The 23,726-nt window shown below is 35.5% G+C and overlaps 1 protein-coding gene across 3 annotated transcripts; it reads left to right on the top strand.

Moving 5' to 3' along the window:
• Window positions 1–732: 732 nt before the first annotated feature.
• Window positions 733–23,374, top strand: LOC147406414 (fatty acid amide hydrolase-like). Of its 3 annotated transcripts, none has more exons than XM_086434431.1 (20): window positions 733–1,037; window positions 4,570–4,679; window positions 6,167–6,227; window positions 6,476–6,651; window positions 6,870–6,999; window positions 8,570–8,647; window positions 8,745–8,892; window positions 8,979–9,091; window positions 10,109–10,184; window positions 10,295–10,366; window positions 10,473–10,524; window positions 12,910–12,990; window positions 13,195–13,275; window positions 13,419–13,522; window positions 13,618–13,710; window positions 20,974–21,042; window positions 21,146–21,210; window positions 21,318–21,379; window positions 21,478–21,573; window positions 23,050–23,374. In XM_086434431.1, the coding sequence occupies exons 1-20, from the start codon at window positions 938–940 to the stop codon at window positions 23,104–23,106; spliced, it is 1,824 nt and encodes a 607-aa protein (XP_086290557.1). In that variant the 5' UTR covers window positions 733–937; the 3' UTR covers window positions 23,107–23,374. The 3 variants fall into 3 exon arrangements, with proteins under 3 accessions (XP_086290557.1, XP_086290558.1, XP_086290559.1); XM_086434432.1 differs by having other exon boundaries at window positions 734–1,037; window positions 12,919–12,990; XM_086434433.1 differs by lacking the exon at window positions 733–1,037 and adding an exon at window positions 1,372–2,503.
• Window positions 23,375–23,726: the final 352 nt, after the last annotated feature.

The following is a 23,726-nucleotide window of genomic DNA, read 5'->3' as shown; positions in this document are numbered from 1 at the left end:
TAATTTGCATTTTGTAACCAAGCACTCATAAAAATTGATTTCTGAAATTTTTTTGCATTTTACAAATGATTTGCAACATATCGAAGAGGGCCTAAGGAAAATTTCTTAATGAACTCTCAAAGAGGAAATACTAAGCATAAACGACTTTAGGATGATGCAAGTTTTTTCTGTACATCATATTATTGATTTAAGGATCAAAGGCTCTTTGACAGATATCACACCAATGCTTACTGAGAGAAAGACAACAAGCAAGAGAAAAGTGAAAATGGAATGTTCAGTTACAGATTGATCTCTAGATTTACTCGATCAAAGGATAAGAAATACCTCTAAAAGTATCATATGCTTTTTTGGAAAATTCAAGGATTTTTAAGAGAAAATTATAAGGGTTTTGACGAGAGATTGAAGATGAGGGTATATAGGTCATTTCATGAGTCTCTTAAAGAAAACCCTAGAGGTATGTCAGCAGTTTTAAAAGTCCTAGGAATAGCAAATACTTTAGATCAAAACCCAGATGGTTAGGTCAAAATTCTCCAATAAAGTACCTGGCAGTTGATGGGTATTTCCGTCATTTTAGAGTTGATGGAAAAATTACCTGACAGTTGGCGGGTATTTCGGTCATTTTAGAGTAGCAATTGGTGGGTATTTCGGTCATTTTAAAGTAAACGTGGCTGTTATAAGTTGGCGGGAAAAAACCGTTCGGACCAAACCAACTACTTTATAATACGACGAATCCGAATCTTCATCTCTCTCTCTCTATGTATAGTTTTCTCCGTCTCTCTCTCTCTCTAGTTTTCTCCGATTTATATTTACGAAAGTGACCAATTTCAATCCAGCTTCATTTAATTCCAACTTTCTCGCGCCTTCACCGCATCTCTCTGTTTCAATCTCCTTTTTATTCTCTGCTCTGCTCTTTCTGCTTTCTCTCTCTCTCTCTAAAATGGGGTTTTTCAAGGCCAAAGGTATGGTTTACAAACCAGTGGAAGAATTAGATCTCAGCCCTAATAGCAACGAGACTTATCTCCAAGCGAACGTCAAAGGTCCAACTTATTGAACCTTGCTCCATCTTTTGATTCTTTTTTTTTTTTTTTTACTTGTCGACTTGTGGTTGCGTATCTTTTGTACTTGAGTTCAAATTTTGGGTCTTTAATTGCTTTTGTTGTAAAGTAGATTCCCAATGATGTAGTAATATGGACTCTTTATTGGAAAATTTACAAAAACAGTAGTTGAAATTGTTCTTCATTTTAATTCCGAAAACGGCAATTAATCAATTTTCAGACTTAATTTCTTTCACTTTTGACTTAAACTAAAATGTGGAAAATTTTACTGTTTTATAAAGAGAAATTTATTAACTTTTTACTAGAATTGTAAAAAAAATTAATTTTGCAATATTTCAGTTTATTTGCTTATTGACTTAAAATAGCATGATTGTGACTATATATATGTTAATTTTAGGGCAAATTAATTACCATTTCATGTGCTGAACACTGTTCATTTTAATTCCCAAAACATGCGAGATCGTCAATTATAGAATAAATACCAGTGATCTCGCTGTTAAAAATCAAACGATATTTGACTTTAAAATACCTGATTTATTAAGTCATGATATCACTACCTCATGTTCATGCATGTTTTTGGGAATTTTCTATTAATTTGAACATAACTATTGTTGAAGGAATAGATAAGACTTCAGCCTTAGCGTCTATAAGTCATTGAATTCAAAGGAGTAATACATCATAAAATAACAAAAGAGGGTTAGAGAGGATTTTGATTCTTCTGAGACAGGTGGAAGCTCATCAAGTGATGGGTTATTGAGAAAACATAGGCCTTTGGCTATCTAAATAACACCATGGAGATTAGAGGGGATATATATATATATGAATTTAAATAATTATGGTTATAGGTTAATTTTGGCTGTCCTACATGTAAAACATCATGGAGATTCATTTCCATACTCTTAAAATTTTTCTTATCATAGTTTGATGGTCGAGGAGTGTGTTTTCATGCTTGTTTTATAATTTCCTGCGGTTTATATGAAAATTTTCTATATGCTTCCATTATTTCCCTGAAAAATGCATTATATCTATACTGGTGAAAATTTTCCCATCCAAGAAGTCAAATTATATATCAACACCAAAATTTAATACCTTGATGTCAATATACCCAAAAGTCCAAAGGTTTGATTATAGTTGTCACTTTTACTTATTGAGTAAAGTTTAGCAAGAATTAAAAACAGAACAAGTAGATAAATGTTATAAATATGTAATTTTGAATCGTTCACAAATAACACGTGCATAACGTGCGTAGAATTCGCATGTTATATGTCTTATCCAAAATATGCAAGTTTTCATTGAGTATTTTGAAGTTTTGGCTTATATTATGGTTTACGAAAAAAAAGAAAAGAATATTCACATTTAATAGTGTTACGTTTGTGAACTTTGTAACTGTGGGTAGCATGGTACTAAAGTATTAGCAAGGCTATGACAGGAGTCTCCAAAGCAGACTTGTATAATTTCCTCCTCTCTTTTTTTTCTTACTGTTATGTATTCTTTATTACATTTTGGGATTCAAAGTTCTGATTATATGTGGGTTTTGAATGCAAAGATTTTGAAGTCTGATTGCTCTGATATCTTTTGGTGTGTTTGACGGGATTTGGCCTGAACGATTTCAAATAAGTATGTGTATAAGGGCTGACTAATGAAGGCAACAAAACTATCCCAGTTGGAACCAATAATACGTTCTCAATAAGCGAGGGCATTTTCAAGTGGCTATCAATTCAAACAGATACATAGTCCATAATTTCTTAGGGCACCTCCCAACCCTGACATAATATCTGAAATAAAACATGTATTCAACAATCAATTCCCTTGTTTCAGTTTGATTGATGGCAACCTCACTTTTTTTAGCATGTAAGGATGAACCTAATGAGCCAATTATCAAGAATATCTCTACAAGGTCCTGGATATTGAATCTCATCTGCAGCTTTTACATTTAATTTGGATGTCAGCTTGTTTGTAAAATCTGTGATTGTTGATACCAAAGGACTGGGTTCGACCCATCTAGCTTAGTTTGTAAAATCTGTCTGTGTTTATACCATAAAACTGTGTGTAGAACCCACCTCAACCAAGTTACTGCACATTAGAAACAGGCTTACCCGGTGGCAACACCGAAATATTTAGTGCTTCAATCCATAGATCATTTGGTTGACATATTGCAATGCAACTTTGTGGTCATGGGTTCAAGTCCAGCTTACCCATTGAAGAAATATGAGTTTATTGAGAATTCTTGGATCTTGATTACATATCTCATCGGATTTATATAGATTCAAAATATTCATGAATATAAAAAGATAATCAATCAATCCAATAGAATATATCTAATTGATCCTAATTGATAGATTTGCAAGATATGTGATGAGATACCCCATAGCATTGATTTAGTGTATCTCATGCACATTATTATAACACATACACCTTATCTCTATCTCCCTCCCAATATTGCATGGTCCTTTAGAGAAAGACTATACAATTGATTGCATGGTCCGATCATGCTTGATGGTGGTCACCACCTATTTGTGAAGTCCATCACTGTCGCATCCCGTTCATTTTGAGTTTGTTGGAGCTGGTGGCCCACTCGATCAGGTCTATCATGATCTCTCCCATAGTATATGAATAAGGATCGTGTAGTTTAAATACAATAACTCTCATTAAAAAAAATTTAGATAAAATGAAAATCGAGATCATGAGGCATTAACATGTGAAGTACAGAGATTTGTGGAAACATAGAGAAAGGTGGGATTTTTATTTTAAAAAAAATTTAAGTACTAATAAAGGGAACAAAATGATTGAGGTTCGGTGATGGCGGCGAACCTACTTTTTTTTTTTGGATTACACACTGATTGGTGGAGGGTGACTCGGTGAATAACATCAAATGGATTATGGGATAAAGGACATAAGGATCCCCCTTGGGGTCTTTCTTTCGTTATTGGTTGTTATAAGGAGCATGTTAGGGGCCAGATCCCTGTATTCTCTTAGACAGTTTGAGGAGACATGCTTTGACTGATTTCTTTTTCAAAAGGAGTGTAGATAGAATCAACATGCATTCACTGTTACTTATCAAAATTATTCTCTTTTTTGTAATTGGGTTGGATGTTTATTGGAAAAAATCGATTGAATTCTAATGGTAGTTTGTCACTTTGTCGTTGATTGATATATTTGATTGTTGACATGTGGTTCACTTCCTTTTTTCTTTTTTATATTAAATTTTGGATGCATAATTTTGGGATGAAGTTCTAACAACAAAAGAGTGTGAAATATTACTTATGGTATACGATTGGACGTCATAGAAATAAATTTTATAAATAGGTTAGTGGATACTTTTCGTCGTACATTGGTTGAGCAAGTAAACAAATTTATTCATTTGACAATCAAGAACCAGTGTACTTCTATTTTTGATATTAAATTTGGGATTTGTGAATATGGCGTGAAACAAAAGACTTTGAAATGAAAATTATTCATTTATAAATATTATGGTTTCAGATAATTTAACTTTAGAATTGCATTTTGGTTGTAGCTCCTCGTATGGCTGGAATTCTGATTAAGATTTTCACGAAGATTTTGGAATCAAGAATTTTGGGTACAATATTGGTGTACATACTGAAGAAAGATAACCTGATTCACAAGGTATTTGCTTGGTGTTTCATGTTCATTTATTCATTCCCTGCACGACTTCTCTATTTCTTTGATTTTGTTGCATTTTAGTGTAAGAGTATTAGAAAGAGTATTAGAAAAACTTCTAACTACTTGTAGGGATGAGAAAAACTAAGTTAGCCTGCCTATGCTCTTATTTCCTTTCTTCACCTATTCTGAAGATTATTATTTTTCAAATGAGGATGCTTTACATAAACCATCAAAAGATCAAATTATAATTAAAAAACATGATAAAAATGTTGTATTCCATCATATATTTACGGCCAAGTAATTGTTGGACTACCTCTGAATTTTAAATTTCTACCTCTTCTTTTAAAGTAGATGCCTATAAGTTATTTCTAATTGGATATTATTTGTCTCTTATTTTGGTAGATTAGTGATTTTTTTTTCTTTTTTTTCTTTTTTTTCTTTTTCCACTTCTAGGATGTTCTTGCATTTTCATTGAAGTCACTAAGTCATTTTCAATTATAATAACAAGATTTTCATTCAAGCTCTGGACATCAGGAGCAATTAAATTCTTTCATTTTCATTTTAATCTTCATTCTTCATAGAATTTGTGGGTAGTTCAATAAATTTTCATTCTTATGCATTGGTTTTGAATTTTTGTTAGGACCGAAGGGGAATTTCTCCTTTTTCTATTTTGTTTCAATAAATTATTGAGTTTGATACTATCCAATCTTGATTAAGAAGGTTACATTTTTCGATCATCTGTAAGTAGAACTCTGTTTCTTACTTCGATCATTCAGCTTCTCGTTCTACTTTTCTTCTAAAATTTCATTTGACTTCATGATTTCTTTGTTCCATTCTATTTCATATAATGTCTTCTCTATGTAAGTATTCAAGTTTTGAAAGGGACTTTATGGAATGCTTAATTAGAATTGGTTCATTAAATGATGTAATATATTGTCATAATTCCTTCTAATTAGAATTATCTTGCCTTCAAGTATTTACTCACAATGTATGAAACGAATTGATGATAAAATGGAGGAGCTTAACAATGGTTATTCATTAAAATTCAAACAGGGCAAAATGATTTGGTTTTATTTTTCCAGAATATGTTATTTTTATGTGAGAAATGCATTTAATCAATTGAAAATCAATTATATCATGAAAATCAAATTAAGTTGCTATTGGTATAGAAAAAGGTTTGGTTTTTTCAAGTTTGATCTAGAAGATGGGACCTAGGTTGTAGAAGTCCATTCCTCCCAAGAGATTTAAGTGTATGGCTTTGCATCACACATATTAGCAGGCTCACATGCAATGCATTTGTAGTGTTTCTTTATTGTTTTTAATGTAATCTGCAGATTCGCTAAGCATTTGAAAAGGATTCAATCCATCAAAGACCTTTTCCTGACATCTTTTTTCAATAAATGATATTTTGGACATCTTCTATTGAAACCCATCAAAGTTGCCTATTAAGTACTTGCTTGCCTGCTTACAAGTATCTTCAACTTTTGCAGCTTATTTCATTTGCAGAGTTGAAGGAGCCACCTATGTTTGTTCCCTCCCATGATTGGGAAGGTGTGTCTCTTTATAAATTTTAAACTTCGCCTAAAATACATTTTATGTTGTGGTTTTCTACATTAAATTCCTAAAACTGCTTTCCAGTTTTATTTAACAAATTGCTATAATAATCCTTGTAGTATTGTTTCTTCTGTCATGTACATTGGTATGGTGTTTGTAAATTGATAATCCATTTGTTATAATCAACTATAAACACATTTTAAGTATGACTTTCTTTGATATCTGATTTAAGCTTATCATGTCAGATCTTAAAGAGCAAGAAGTTCACTCCATACAATCTGGTTTATCACCATCTGAACAAGTACAAGCAGCAATCGATTGTCTTCCAAAAACTATAGTAAATACTCAATCTAGTTTCAAACGTTGGACAATACAAGATTATTCAAGAGCTTATAATTCAAGAGAGATAAGTCCTCTACAGGTAAATCATTTTGTAGCTTGTATAATGTTTTAGCTATGATTTCCATCCTTACGTATAATTGAGTTTTTGAAGAGTAGATTTTTCTTTGGTTTCAGGTGTACATTCTAACTCCCTTTTATCTGCTATTTGAAATATGTATAATTCATTGTTTATTGGCTAAAATTTTGATTGCAGTACGTTGCATATTTTTTAGAACTTGACCATGTGTAGTTGTACAGGTTGCAAAGCTCTTTTTATCTGCTGTACATGAATCTTCCTGCCCTCCCTTGCAAATGTCATTCTTTATTCATTACAATGCCGAAGATATTCTAAAGCAGGCTACTGAGTCAGCTCTTCGGTACGAAAAAGGTACTTGTCTAGATGGAAAACATCAAATTTTAATGTGAGGGGACTGCACGTTCCCCGAGGATTAGTCGGGTGTGGTTCCAGAAAAAAATAATGAGGTTGAACTACAATGCATATTAAGTTTCTTCAATAAAATATGCACCATCCTTCTCATTATAGTTATATGGATAACTTTCCCCATGATTCACAATGTTTTGAGTATTTGATATATCAGAGACTTGGATTATTTGTATGCTAAAAGGCTGATCTTTTTCATTTTGAACTAATCCAATGGCTTAAAACTGTTGTTTATTTCAAGGAGAACTTGGCTAATTTACATCCAAATAATGAAAGCTACATAAATTCAAGCCTATTATGAATAATTTATATTTCACTCGGGGTAAGGGAGTAGGAGAGATTGAAACTTGGAGTTGAGAGGCATGAGATCAAAATTTTACCTAGATGTGAGAGGTTGATTTTCGTCTGGAATTCTAAAATTAAAGCATGTTTGACTTTGCCTATCACATTGATGAACTCAACAAGCTTATCAGGGAAGTAGATCTACCATTTTACTTGTAGGTCTGTAGTTCAGTAGTGAACCCTAGAATCAAAACTGTGATAGCTTTGAGGGATTTTTATCACTAGGTCATTCATATGGTCTATAGGATTAGTATTTAGGAAAACCCTACTTCTTATGATTCAAACTAGATGCTTGATTGAGCTAGGAATCAATCATATATGTCTCCTAGCTCTTAAAGTTACCTACTTTAAGGGCTTGAACTTCATTGTTTTTCCTTGTGCAGTTTGTTATATTTATAGTTATTATTTTATAAAATAAGAGCTATCTTGGCTTAAGGGGATTTTTTGGTAAGTTGTTGGGTGTTTTGGTCATTGTATGCTAACTTGGTGTTCCATCCTTTTTTTACTCTCTAAAACATAGTCTAATATACTTTCTGCTTGACTCCAACCAAAACACATTACCAACTTACCATTGCCTAACCATGCAACTACAATGTCAATGCCATGGTCACAAACTCAGATTAGCTTGACATGGCTGACACCTTGATTCATTCAAACTCAATTTTAATTCATCTTTGTCTAGACTTTTGACTCATTTTTTATACTCAGCCTTGCTTGGCCTTGAATCAAAGTGACTCTCCCTGGATTGGCTCTGACTCAGTTTTGACCTACCCTCATGTGTAAAAATCTATCTTTAAATTTCTCTTTCACCAATTTGTTTCCTCTAATCCCCACAACCTACATGATTGCACTGCCCAATTAATTCTGTGCTCTTAGGATTGTAATACATAGAGTTGATAAACCAAAAGAGCAAGTGAGCTTAGGGAGAATTACCGCTATTTAAAAGGCTAGTCAATTTTTTATTTTTTATTTCTCCAAGGTATCTCCTCTTAAAAAAAGACTGGCAGTCCAATCTTAGGAGGGAAGAACTATAGTTCGCGAAAATTCATGTGTTTTCTGCAGATGGTAGCTTCTACTTCTTGTATAGGTTTCTTTGTAGATGCTTATCCATGAAAAAGTTGTGCTGCCTATGGTTTAGGTGAATAATGAGATGCCTATGGTTTTCCTTGTGCAGGACAACCAATTTCAGTTCTTGATGGAGTCCCAATTGCTATTAAAGATGAAATAGACTGTATGCCATATCCGACTACAGGTACATACATACTTTTGTATTGCCTGGACTTCAACCAACTTATGTTTTTGTTCTTTATCACACTCAATGTTATGGTTTTTATTTTTATTTTTTATAGGAGGTACCAAGTGGCTACACAAAGTGAGAACTTGTATGGAGGATGCATGCTGTGTTAAGAACCTAAGATCATGTGGTGCCATAATTGTTGGGAAAACCAATATGCATGAGCTTGGTATGGGAACAAGTGGGATCAATCCTCATTATGGGTACACTTCTGTCTTATTTTATTAGAAAAGTTGACCTCAGTGTGGTTGCTGGTGTTAGAATGTGCATTTCTTGATTTTTACTGCAGGGCTGCTAGAAATCCTTATGATACGAGTAAGGTCTCTGGAGGTTCTTCTAGTGGATCTGCCACTGTGGTGTCTGCAGGACTGTGCCCTGTTTCCCTTGGTGTTGACGGAGGAGGTAAGTTGTTTTCCTTTAAATAAAAACCCTTGTTAACAGTAATTACTATTGAAGTTCAAACCTTAAGTATACTTTAATGCAATATAACTTAGTGAATTCACAGCATATTAGTGTCTAAGAGTGGGTATCAACATGAAGAAATTTATACTTCAAATAAATAGTTTGTAAGTCATTTCATAACCTAAAAAATGTTTTTTTTCCCACATTATTTATCATTAAAATGTTGATTTTTATGAATGTTTCATTTCATATCCGTAAATATTTCGGTTTTCTGGAATGACATTTTTAACCTTGCCCATAACCATAATATGCACACCATAACTACATCCCTTAACTATGATACACACCGGCGATGAATGTTTGTCATTAAAATGTTGATTTTTATTAATGTTTCATTTCATATCCGTAAATATTTCGGTTTTCCGGAATGACATTTTTAACCTTGCTCATAACCATGATATACACACCATAATTACATCCCTTAGCTATGATATACACACTGGCACCAAATTTTTTTGGTAAGCATTAGTAATGAAAATTATATTGATCATAAAGTTGTCAACCTTAGGAATGGGGTATCGTTATGTGAACCAAATCTTTATTCACATTACTCTTTGCAAGGTTATATGAGATGTTATTTGCATCACTAAAGAGTATGAGAGAAAATTATAGGTCACTCCCATCTCTCTTATTTTTTGGTCAATCTTTGGAAAAGAGTTTGGAAGAAGGTTTTCCTTCTAAATTATTCTTAATGCTTGATCCGAACAGTTCAATTAAGCAATTTGTATAAAAAGATTGCGCAAGAATGGGTGACTACAATGTACAATCTGTTTCACAAGGAATATAATTCCTGAACCACTGCAAGTTCATATAAAACTTACAAATTTAGCCCCAAATCTAGTTCAATCTCAAAACATTTTTTTTCTTTTCATTTTGGATGACTATATAACCGCATCTAAAAGTTATCCTTTGTTAAGTAACTATTTAAGCACTCTAACAATTGTAGACTGTGTTTAGGTTCTGTAAGAATGCCTGCTTCTCTTTGTGGCGTTGTTGGTTTTAAACCAACTTTTGGACGTGTGTCTCATTCAGGGTAAATAGAAATTGATCTGACAATTTCTCTTTTGGAAATCCTTCACTTCTATATTTTAGAATGGTTAGAGATGTGTGGATTCTAAAATTTACTTCTGCTTCTATTTTCAGTGTTATACCTCTGAACTGGACTGTAGGAATGGTTGGAATACTAGCAGGCACAGTGGAAGACGCATTTATTGCGTTCGTTTTTTTTTTTCAATCAATTGTTCATTTTGATGGCTAATTTGTGTTTTTCAATTTTGCTAATGATTTGAACAGTATGGATAATACTATTTGTTATATTCAGTTATGCAGCTATCAGTGGCCACCTTCCATCAAATCAGCCCACGTCTTTACATGTGAGATACTTTTTTTATTGAACATCTCTAAAAAAAATTCATTAATTGAGCACGTTGGTATTCTTTGCTTAAAATATCCTGAAATCTAAACATGTTGTCCTTGTTGCTAAGAAAAGTGAACCATGTAGTTTTTTATTGGCTTTATTTGTGGAAAAAATTTTCAATAAGTTTTAGGAATAATGAAGATACATTTTTGTATTAAAATGCCACAGTGCATTCTAATTAGACTAGCTAAGGTATTTGCTAATCATGAAACTAGATATAATGAGTTCAACGACTACATGTACTGAAATTTCCTCCAAATTGATGCAATTATGGAGAACATTCATATATCTGCAAAATTGATGATTAAAAAACTTTACTTTTACAATGACTAGGACATTGTAGCTTGTGTGCAACTTACTTCCATTAATTGCCGCACATGGACATACCCTCTATGCGATCAGGTTTGTGGATGTACACCTCCCAAGGATTGGTGTCCCTCTGAAGATGGAAAAATCAGTCATTGTGGCTGGTGAACTCGGTTGGGTAGAATCTTGAAAAAATAAGGACAATAAAAGGTTAAATGGATACAACACTATAAAGTTTGGCTCTTTCTTCCAGCTCTGTGCTTTCCCTATGCCTTTAGAGCTTTGGGAAACCAAGCAATAGGGCTTTGCGTGTCTTCTCCATTTTTTCCTAGAGACTATCTAAGATGAATCCACAAAGGGTTAAAAAACTTACTACTTTGATCCCTTTCTTTCAACCATGCAGCTCTTTATTTCTGTTGCCTCCAACTTTCTCGCTTGGCAAACTTTGCCTTGGCTTGCACTCTTCTTTTCTTCTCTTTAGGATCATTCCCTCCATGAACTTCCTCATGTTCCCCTCCATCCTTCCAGAAGAGTTTATATTCCAAACCTTCAGATCCTGTTTTGAAGCTTTAGAATTTTTTTCTAAAAACGTAGTTTGGTATACCTTCAAGATTATAAGAGGCCCAGCCTGGCTTCAATATCTCACATAATGCTAGGATCCTAGAAATACATCAGCTTGAATCGAAAAGGAAATTACCAATGTCTAATCTCCACAATCAACAAGTGTGGTAAGATGCAATCGTTGGCATGGAGACAGAATAGTTTGGAGTTGAATGGCTTGGCCTACCTTCCAGCTTCACTATCTTTAATGTTAGCTAACTGATGAAAACTAACTTTCAAGTATGCTCTTATTTGCTCTTTTGTTCATGATATTATAAATTAGCTGAATTTTTGTGAACCTAGCCATATATTTCTGATTTATAACTTGGCAAAGTGAAGTTTACTTGTAATATGTAGAATATTTTACTAATTATGATGAAAATTTTAAAACAAATGAAAAATATTTAAAAGCATTTCTATCTGTGTTCCACATTTATTTTCTTTTGGGAAGTTGTCAAGTGAAAATGATCACTGGGTTAAGGGTATCCAAGTCAAAAACATTCCTCAAGTTGTGTACTATGAAGGTCAAAATTATTTTCACTATAATGTTTTGTTTCTTTCATACATTTAAACTACATTAGTGTTACAAATGTGTAATACTAATTACAGAAAATTTGTAGATTTTTGGTACATTTTTAACATGATTTATTTGATATTATAAGATATTTAGGGTTTATAGGGTCAAACCTTATTCCATGGTATTTACATGAGATTTCTCTTTCTTATTCTTAAGCAACCCCCCTAAGAGGACTTAGTTGACCCATGATTTATGTTTTATCTTTCATTTCCTTTTTGTTTATTTTGAGAAAGATGTTGATCGATTTTGGTTCTTTTTTGTTTTTTCTAATGATTCTTTTTAAATCAAGATGCATGGATCCATGGATCTGTGTGTTCATATAGATCCTGTTCATGAAAGAACAAAATTGTAAAATCTTTGTTCGCCTTTGCCGTTCTATGGATTTAATTGAATATTGTTTACACTGTTACTTATAAATCTTGTCCCCTTAGTTTCTTAATCTTTTGGATATTTGCATCAATATGTGTAGAGAACTATTATCTAGCAATTTTTCTATCAGATCATGATTTATGGTTGTTGTCAAGTAGTCTATCATGTCAATGTACCACCAGTGCTTCTTATAATGTTTTGGCTATAAATTCTCCAAAATTTGCTCAATAGCTATTGGTTTTTTTTTTTTTTTTTTCACAAAACTTATCCTTGTTTGATTTAACTTCTCAAATTATTTCAAATTTACAGAGCAAAATTTAGAGCTTCTATTGATTTCATATATACAGATAAGCAACCATATGTTATTCTTCTTCACAATAAGAATCTTTATGTGTTAATAGAGAGCCTTCTTAAATCTTCTTTGAACTCTTCTGTGATGATCTACAATACACTGTGATTTACTGACTTTGTCCCTTCATTTTTTTGGAGAATTATCAGCCCAAAGTAGATTTTCCACTGCTGAAGTCAAAAAACTCCATTTCCTCTATCAAATTGGCAAAGTATGGTGAGGTTGGTAAAGTAGTAACTTTGACTCCATAGTTATATTTTATAATATGAAGTGATTCATTTATGTCACCATCGAATCCTTATCCCAAAGATTCGGGGTTGGCTAAATGAATCCTGATCCTCCATTCAATTCTGTCCAGAGCCACATTTATGTGTCAATTCTATTTCACAATTTGATGCATATTTCATTCTTCTTGTGTCAAATAGTGGTTTAATGATTGCAATGATGAGGTTAAACAATGCTGCCAGCAAGTCTTGGATCAGCTTTGCAAGGATTATGGATGGAAGGTATTATCTTTCAGTGATTAATTTTTTAGTATCTACATTATAAGATTTTATAGTTGTGAGGGAAATCTAAATATCTAAAACAATTGTGTTATACACAATAGCTGATATTTTTCTAATCTCGCCAAGTCTTTGCCATCTGTAAGACTGTGGACGTGACTATACCGGAGATAGAAGTGATGCGATTGGCACATTATTCAACAATTGGGTCTGAATGTACTGCTTCGTTAGATTCTGAGCTAGAGAAGCTGTATGTGATCTCCACCACTCCATCCCTCCTACTTTCATTTGTTTTGATAAAGAGTTAAGCAGTCCAGCTGATATCACACACTTTCACTTGATTAGGAATACTTCAGAACTAGGGTGGGATGCAAGGGTAGCACTTTGTATATATGGTTCTTTCAGCAGCAAGGAATATTTGAATGCCCAGCGAATCAGGTATCGTGTACACCCTGATTTCATTTACTTCAAGTATCAAAGCTATTTTCTTCCAGTTACAGTAAGTGAAGAAATATTCTTTTATAGTTATGAATTAACATATGAACTAACTTAAAAGACTTTCCGGAATCACTTCAAACCTCTATATCAAGGTCTAATAGTAGGGTGGAGGACATGGTTCAAATTGAAAGTTAGAGAATTGTATTAATTTCAATTATTAGCCCTAATTAGGCTTTAAAGTATTACAAAGATTAAAATAAGGAAAAGACTAAAAAGGACCTACATACTAAAAAACCTAATAACAACGTACTAATCTAACACTCCCCCTCAAGTTGGTGCGTGGATATCGACCACACCCAACTTGGACAAGACACCTTCAAAGGCTATTTTTCCAACACCTTTAGTCAGAATATCAGCAAGTTGTTGAGATGTAGGTACAAATGGAGTACAAATCTGTCTAGAAACAATCTTTTCTCTAATAAAATGACGATCAACTTCGATATGTTTCGTTCTGTCATGCTGAACCGGATTTGCCACTATGCTAATAGCTGATTTATTATCGCAATAAAGTAAGAATGGGACTGGCACAGGTAGACACAAGTCTGCTAGTAAGATCTTTAGCCACAATAACTCACACACTCCAAGTGCCATAGCTCGGTATTCTGACTCAGCACTGGACCGAGAAACCACATCCTGTTTCTTACTGCGCCAAGTTACCAAGTTACCACCAACCTTAGTCAAATACCCAGAAGTAGACCGTCTATCAGTTACTGAACCAACATAATCTGCATCAGTTTATGCCTCAATGCAAAGATGACCATGATTACTAAACAAGATACCTCGACCAGGACATCCCTTAAGATATCTAAGAATACGATAGACAACAGTAAGGTGAGATGTTCGAGGCGAGTGCATAAACTGACTTACAACACTAACAACATAGGCAATGTCAGGGCGAGTCATAGATAAGTAGATCAATTTTCCCACCAGACGCTGATACTGACCAATATCCTCCAAACACTCCCCCTCAGAATCAGCCAACTTGTGATTCTGCTCAATAGGAGTATCAGTGGGACGAGAACCAAGTTGACCAGAGTCACTGAGTAAATCAAGAACATCCTTGCGCTGAGAAATAAATATACCGGAGTGAGACCGTGCAACTTCAATACCCAAAAAATAACGAAGATGCCCAAGGTCTTTTATCTCAAATTGACGGTCTAAGTAAGTTTTAACCTCGGCAATGCCAACATCATCATCTCCAGTAAAAACAATATCATCCACATAAACAATCAGAGCTACAATTTTGCCTTGGGAGTGATGCAAGAAGAGAGTGTGATCAGCAGAACTCTGATGAAAACCAAACTGATACATGGCTTTAGTAAAGCGTTCAGACCATGCGCGAGGCGACTGTTTCAGGCCATAAAGAGAACAACGAAGGCGACAGACATGTGTTGGAGAAGCAGATGGAAGAAACCCAGGAGGTTGGACCATATAGACTTCTTCCTGAAGATCATCATTGAGAAACGCATTTTTGACATCCAACTGAAAGAGAGACTAACCTCTGATAGTAGCAACAGACAGAAGAACGCGAATGGTGGTCATCTTGGCAACCGGAGCAAACGTCTCCTGATAATCAATACCATAGGTCTGAGCATAACCCTTGGCCACTAGACGGGCCTTATAACGAGCAATAGAGCCATCCGGATTATGCTTAAGATTGAAAACCCAGCGACATCCCACAGCCTTCCTACCAGGTGGAAGAGGTACAATTTCCCAAGTCTGAGTCTTTTCAAGGGCATTCAACTCATCAATCATAGCTGCGTGCCACTCAGGGTGGTTAATAACATCTGCAACAGTAGTTGGAAGAGAAACAGCGGAAACCGAAGCAAGAAAACTCTGATAGGAGGGTGAGAGGACCGAATCAGATATATAATTAGAAATTGGATAAGTACAAGTGCGCTTATCCTTACAAATGGCAATAGGACGATCATCACAGGGAACAGGAGGCGGAGCCAGAGGCGAGGAGGTGACCTGGTCTGGCAGAGGAGTGATGGTAGTATCGCGAGAACGCCGAGAGTAAACCTGCAAAGGAGGAGGTAACGAACTAACATGGGGTGGAGAAGGAGGAACAAGCAAAGGAAGAGGAAATAAAGGAGGGAAAGGATCAGTAGATGACTCTAAGGGAAACAACTCAGATTGAATGACAACAGACCCATTGTAGTACGGAGTATGCTCAAAAAAGGAAACATCCGTTCAAATGAAACGCCGTCGAGAAGGAGGATGGTAACACCTGTATCCTTTCTGGTTAGAAGAATAACCCAAAAAAATACATTTCACGGCCTTAGGGTCAAGTTTAGTACGGGTTTGATCAAGAATTTGAACAAAACAGACGCACCCAAAAACACGTGGAGGAAGTGGAAAAAAGGGACGATCCGGACAGAGCTTAGAAAGGGGCGTGGCAAACTGAAGAACCCGGGAGGGAGTCCGATTAATAAGATAGACGGCAGTAAGTACTACATCGGCCCAATAGGATTGGGGCACGTTCATGCCAATAGAGATGGCACGAGCTAACTCTAGAATATGGCGATTTTTACGTTCGGATCGACCATTCTGCTGAGGGGTCTTAACATTGGACATTTGATGCTCAATGCCAGATTCTAAATAAAGTTTCAAGACCTCACTATAGGTGTACTCAGTACCATGATCAGAACGGAAGGTCTTAATGGTACGACCCAACTGGGTATGAACCATAGCAAGAAATTGCTTGAAGATCCCATAAACTTCACTCTTGTGTTTCATAAGATAAACCCAAGTGGTACGACTATGGTCATCGATGAACATAACAAAATAGCGAAAACCAAGGGTTGATGTGACAAGGGACGAACCCCACACATCAGAATGAATTAGGTCAAACATAGCAGGTGCAGTAGTATTCATACTAATAGGATAAGAGGAACGCACATGTTTAGCTAATTGGCAAGTTTCACAAGAAATATCAATCAAATTGTTATTATTAAATAAAGGAGGGAACATGTGTTTCAAATATCCAAAAGAAATATGGCCTAGGTGTAAATGCCAACGCATTACAAGAGCCTTATTAAAACAACTACTACTACTAGACTGGGAGACAGAATGGATGCTAAGAGAACCGGGTACGTCCAAGAGATACAGTCCATTTACTTCACGTCCAGTGCCAATCGTCCTCTTCGACTCCAGATCCTGAAAGACACAATGAGAGGAATAAAAGATTACACTGCAATTCGAATTTTTGGTAATGCTACTAACAGATATAAGATTAGTAGTGAGTTGAGGAACATGCAGTGTGTTAGTTAAGGGTAAAGAAGACGTAATAGGTAAATGACCTTGACCAGCTATAGAAGACAACGAACCATCAACTAGGCGAACCTTGCGATGACCAGAATAAGTACTATAGGTTTTAAAAAGGGAGGACGTACCGGTCATGTTATCTAAGGCACCAGAATCAATGATCCATGGTGAGGAGGTAGTGTGCAGATGCAAAGGTACCTGAGTGAGCGAATGTAGAGACCGGCTGAGATGAAGTCTCCATCTGATTAAAGAATTTCCTGAACTTGTCAAGCTCGGCTTGGGATAGAGATACCGAATCCGAGGAGGTGGTAGTAGCTGCCAAAGGTGGTAGATCAGTAGTCGGCTGAGAAACTACATGAGCTGAAGATCGTTGATACTGTTGACATTGCTGATTTGGACGACCATGAAGTGCATAGCAACGAGCCTTGACGTGACCCAACTTTCCACAATGATCACACTTATGTCGCGACGGGTAGGCATAGATCCATTAGGGGGCTGTGGAAAGGGTAGGTGAGCAAGCATAGCTGAATGTTCTCCTGAAGACTGAGGTAGAATAGCTGCGCGACGACTCTCATCAGCCAAAACATAAGAATATGCAGTCTGTAGGGACGGAAAAGGATCCATACCCAATAAATGAACTCTTGCATACTCCAATTCATCCCGGAACCCGGCTAGGAACTGAAAAACTCGATTCTTATCCAGTATCGACTCATACAAGGCCTCATCACCAGGGTCCTTCCAAGCATAGGAGGAGGAGTAGAAGGTCAACTCTTCCCATCTAGCCCGTAACTGTGAGATATAGGAGATGACGAAAGAGTCTCTTTGCGAAAGACGGGAAATCTCACGCTCCAAGTTAAAAATCCGAACATTATTTTGACGTTGCGAGTAGATATTTTTTGTGGAATCCCATATCTGTTTTGCAGTCTTGGAGAACATGAAACCAGTGACAATATGTGGTTGCATAGATGTAACGAGCCAAGAACGGACCATAGAGTCATTAGCAAACCATTGGGGATAAGTAGTGTCCGTCGGTGCCGGCTGTTTGTTTGCCCCTGTGAAGTAACCAATCTTCCCTTTTCCACCAATAAACATTTCAACCGAACGAGCCCAAAGAAGGTAATTAGGACCATCTAATTTTACGTTGGTAATTTGTATGCCGTGAAAATCAGTCGAATGAGAGGGAAGACCTCCTGATCCAGCACTATTACTAGTGATCGAGGAACAAGACATCTCGGAGGCCATAACAATTAAAACTATGTACTTTAGTTTGAAGGGAGGTCAAAAAATAAAAATAAAACAAAAAATTTGCGGTTGTTGTACCCCGCAAATACCAAGGCTACTCGGATCACAACCTCCAAACAAGGATATTCTTTGATCACAACCACACTGCACCTCTGCAATGATCGAAAAACTCAAAAAAACAAGGTCTGGAGTGGTTGTAGACCTCTGACTGCACCTCTGCAGTAATCGTAGGTCTCCAACCAAACTCAAAAAGGGATCGCAGGCTTCAAAACTGCATTTCTGCAGTGACCACAGGTATCGCAGACCTCAAAACAGCAATCTGCTGTGGTCGTAAGGCCCTGTGGAAGTGTCGCAGAGGTCATAACATAGATTTGCTATGATCGTGGGCTTCAAAACAGCCTACTGCTGGGATCGCAGGTCTCAGAACTCACTCACGATAGTCGCACAAGACTGAGCAGCCACTTGCGATGGTTAAAAATACTCAAAAAGGTTATCTACTGTGATCGTAGGTCTCATACAACCACCTACGATGATCGCACAAGATTAAAACTACTACCTTGGATCTCGCAGGCACCAAACAACATCAAAGCTGTGAGAACAACCTGATCGCAGGCTTTGGATAGTGATTAACTCCCTATCGCATGATGCGATTAGGGTCTGTAGTGACAGAGAACCCCTGTAGGGGTGATATGAATTGAAAACACGAGAGTAGTTGGGTGATGATTCAAAGAAGAATCAGTCGACGGAGTTTGTAGCAGTGGATTTCGATGGAGGTAGAGAGTTTGGCTCTGATACCAAATTGAAAGTTAGAGAATTGTATTAATTTCAATTATTAGCCCTAATTAGGCTTTAAAGCATTACAAAGATTAAAATAAGGAAAAGACTAAAAAGGACTTACATACTAAAAAACCTAATAACAACGTGTACTAATCTAACAGTTCACCATTATAATATTAAGCAAACACATTTTCATTGGCCATCCTTTTAATTTTATTTCTCTTTCATGTCTACTTTTACTTTGTTCAATGAGTCTACCATCTTCATGTGGAGATGGAATATGATCGAGCCTAGTTTCACCTTCTTGATGAACTTTCTTATAAAATGAATCCGCGTTAGATTTTCTTGGTTTTTCCATAGCTCTTTGAGTTTCTTCCAAAATTTTATTATGGCCTATTGTCATCATACCTTGTGGTTGAGACCCCCAAAATGCTTGCATTGGTATCTTATAAGAAAGTTCTAACCACATGGCATCTGTGCCAAATGATTCCAGACGCTTATACTCTGACTTGTTTGTTAACTGTGAAACACTTTCTCACTTCATAGTGATCCACATGATAGCAGTGTCACTATTTGGGTGTTTACTAGGGGCTTTTTTTTTTGTTTAAAAATAATGATAAAAGAGAATGCTAGAGTTATTAGCCTTGGTTTTAAGATTCAGGAGTATCTAAACTTGTTTTGGAATTGTTTCTCGTATTCTTCTCAATTTTCTTATAAGAGAAGCTCTCGATGGTTGTTTCTTGTGGATATGTCCTTTAGTGGTGAACCATGTAAAATTCTTTTGCCTTTGTGTGATTGATTTCTTTTTTCTTTATTTTTGTTACGGTTAAACCTTGTGCATCCACATTGTCCATTGAACAATAAGACTCTAAAAGAAATCATGAGTTGCTTTTCTTATCTTATATGTTGAGATTTCTTTTCGAGAAATGACGAATCTACAGATGGTTTTACTGACTTGGGAAAAGCATACCATAGAGTACTTAAGAGAGTTAATATAGTCGATTGGGGGAAAAAGAAGCGAGAAAATTGACATTATCAAGGACGTATATGTTTGAGCATTAACTAGCGTGAAAAGAACCTCGAGTCCATATCCTTTTACAGTAGTTACGGATGGATTTACTACCCATATTCAAGGAGAGATCCTGTGGTTGATGTTATTTGTATAGATACTGTGGTATTGGTCGATGAAACTAGACAAAACTGGAAATGTGGGAGGATAGTTTAGAAACCAAGGATTATAATATAAGCAGAACCAAGCCAAAAAAATTTATGCAATGATACTGTAGTACAACCCAATTAATTCTGAAACTTTTTGGTTTTTGTAGCTCCCTTAGGTTTAGATTCAGATCCTCAAAATATAACCTTGTGCATGGAGGATCTGAATATTAAATGTTGGAACATCACCATTGCTCAGGCTTTGCATGCCATTATCTTCCTTGGTTGAGAAGAACATGACCTCAAGTTGAAGCATCATCTCCACTAAGCTCTGGCCTATGTTACTTGAACAAATCAACAATAATTGAAAACATCTGAAGTGTCCATAATATATGATAATTCAACCTAATAAACTTTGTTCCCACTATTCTTCAAGATTTTGAATGATCTTGCCTTTTGATTATTCAACTTTTTATATTCCCTGTATGCTACATTGAACTCTTTGAAATGAGATGCTTGTCCGTTGACTTCTAAGTTAGCTCACACATGTTCATGTATCTCTTTCATTTATTCAACAAACCTAACATTAGTGTAACTCCATTAGTTTCTGATTTTTTATGCTCTCACTCCCTACATATTTCACTCTTGAGATTATAAATATCTATGTTGTAGTTTTAGACTTGATGGAAATTTATTCATGTTATCCATTATTTGGTTTTTCAGAATGTCTCTTACTAATACCATTTTTCCATGTATCCCTAGGAACCGCCATATGCATATTTACAATGAGATTTTTAAGAGGGCTGATGTCATTGTCACACCTACGACAGGGTATATCTGTTTATGTTTCCATTGCATCATGCCCTTTTCCAGGTATAGTCAAACTTCTTTAGATGCTTTACTTACGCAGAACTTTGTTACTCTTCCTTAACAGTGTAACAGCATACCCAATTATGGATGATGCCCTCCAATCTGGTGAACTCGACTACATAAATGGAGGTATACCGCATATGGTGTGATGCTTCTGTTTTTCAAATTCAGTTCACGCACGTGGCATAGCGATCAGTTGGTGGTATTGAAATTCGAACTATGTATTTTTGTTTCAGCTGCACTTGTACGGTACCAGATAGCAGGGAATTTTCTGGGATTGCCTGCAGTGTCTGTTCCGGTAGGATTTCCTCTACATTTACTTCTACTTCTTAGTAACAATGCATTATTGTAAATAATTCCTTGTTTGTGATTATTACCTTGACTGCATTCTGGTAGGTTGGATATGACAAGATGGGGATGCCTATTGGGCTTCAATTCATTGGGAGACCATGGTCTGAACCAACCTTAATCCATATAGCTTTCACAATGCAGGTAGATAAACACACTTCAAAGTTTTCTATAATGCTGTATACTGTTTGCAATTATTTATATATGATCAGCTTTTTATCGATTTCTCTGCATGCTTCTTGTTTTAATGTGATAGTCAATTCATGACGTGAGATGATTTATGCTTTATGGATGAATCAAGTTATTGATTTGTGTCAAGTTTTTTAATTTATTTGTTATTAATGTTAGATTCAATGTTTTAGGTGTCTATCATATTGAACCACCTAACAATATTATTACTAAATATAAACTAACATCATAGGAAAATTTTGAAGCATACGAGCATCTATGTGATTGTATTGGGAGCCCTTGAACACTGAACCAACCTGTGGACAAAGGCATCCTATTTATTCATATAGTATATGTTCTGATTTCCTGATCTTCTATTCAAATCTATGTGATTTATGACTTTATGTTTCATTTAGTTAATAAGATGCATCCTACTAGTCTGAAGTTATATCCATCCTTAAGCATGCTTGATTTATCTTCGATGCTGTCCCATGATTCGAGAAGAACATGGCACTTTTCTATGGGACCATCTTATGCCATAAATTATCATCTTTAATGAACTACTGCACAAAGACTCTCCATTCTAATATTTCTTGAATTTTGTGCCATAAAATTCTACCAAAGTTTTCACTTCCTACTTTGAAATAAGGTTGTCGTAACTTTGTTCGTCAATAATGATTGATGATATTCTTAACTCTTCCCAAAAATCACATGCCACTCTAACTTTGGTCTTCACGTTTACTCAACATGGGTCCACCAATCTGGGTTTTGGCGAGATACATGATTTGGTGAAGGATTGCATAAAGAAAACTTAAGACATAATCGACTGCCCACTCTATTTCTGATAACAAGTACTCTAAGTTAGTAGTAACATGACGGTTGGGCTTAGTTGAAATCTTTACTTTGTTCGACAGAAACCGCAAGCAATGATCATAAAAATCAGGTATTACATAATCTATGGATAGGCCATTCCATGGTTGAAAACCTAGCACTATGAATCTCACTCAGTTGGCATCACTTGAGAAGTATGAAATAGGTATGAACCTTCTTAGTGAAATAAATAAACACCATAAATTTCATACACATATTGGCTCTTCAACTCCATTTTCAGTTGTTTGAAAACAACATAAAGCAGCACACACATGCACATTGAGGGGTAGTATTGCTTGCCATTACATGTTTAGCTTAAGAGTCGTGCTGGGGTGACACAAAGGGAGACACAGGGGTGACACAATGACGTGGTGTCGTGCACATTACCGTAGATGCTTTTCCACGAGATATGCGCGCCACCACATCATTTGTGTCACCCTTGTGACTCTGTTTGTGTCATTCCAGCATTTTCCTCAGCTTAATGTATCTATTTCTAAAGTTCTTAATGTCTAATTTTAATGTCAACTGATTATTCCAGCTATTAATTCAATGGGTTTTTATTTTTATTTTTGTGTGTATCAGGGCCTGTGCAACTATAAAAAACCAAAGGTTTTTTATGATTTGCTTGGGAAAGAATAGGTACAGAAAACAAAGTCACAACAAATGGTTATAGAAACTTTACGTCATCTGAACACAATGATCATTGATATCGCTTCCATTAGCTATACTTGCACACCAATAAGTATCCGAAATTTCGATTTTTTTACAATGCTTCCAGTAATTGTTTGCAAACTTTTCCACGTCCAACAATTCAATTATAATATGTATTTTCTTCTTTTTTTTCCTCGTCTCTTATAAATTAGTTATACCCTTGAATGTATAATCCAACTTGATGACTTTTCTGTACTGTTGTTTGCATTCTCTTCTGATCTATTTGCACAACAAGCACATTTTCCACAAAATATTTGCTGAAACTCTTTCCTATGTTGTTGAGTTCTTCAATGTATGAGGAAGAAGTGTTATGTGGAAGTTAGTGTCATAATTGGAAAAGGACAACATTGCCCTTCAATTAAACTCTTGTTCTGTTTTGTTCATTTCAATTGGGTATATTAGATCATTCACATTTTTCAGTGAGGAAAGTTTGTAATCACATACACTAGTGAAATGGTAACCTTTTCAAATGAAAGGGTAGTTTGGTCATTTTCTAATTGACAGAGAGAAAACAAGGAAAAAGGGGGAAATTATTTAATAAACCCTGA

The sequence above is a fragment of the Akebia trifoliata genome, chromosome 3 (assembly GCF_017979445.1).
Source record: "Akebia trifoliata isolate Shusen 1 chromosome 3, ASM1797944v1, whole genome shotgun sequence".
Taxonomy (NCBI): domain Eukaryota; kingdom Viridiplantae; phylum Streptophyta; class Magnoliopsida; order Ranunculales; family Lardizabalaceae; genus Akebia; species Akebia trifoliata.
Note: the sequence above shows the minus strand (reverse complement) of the source record. Positions and strands in the feature narration are given on the sequence as shown.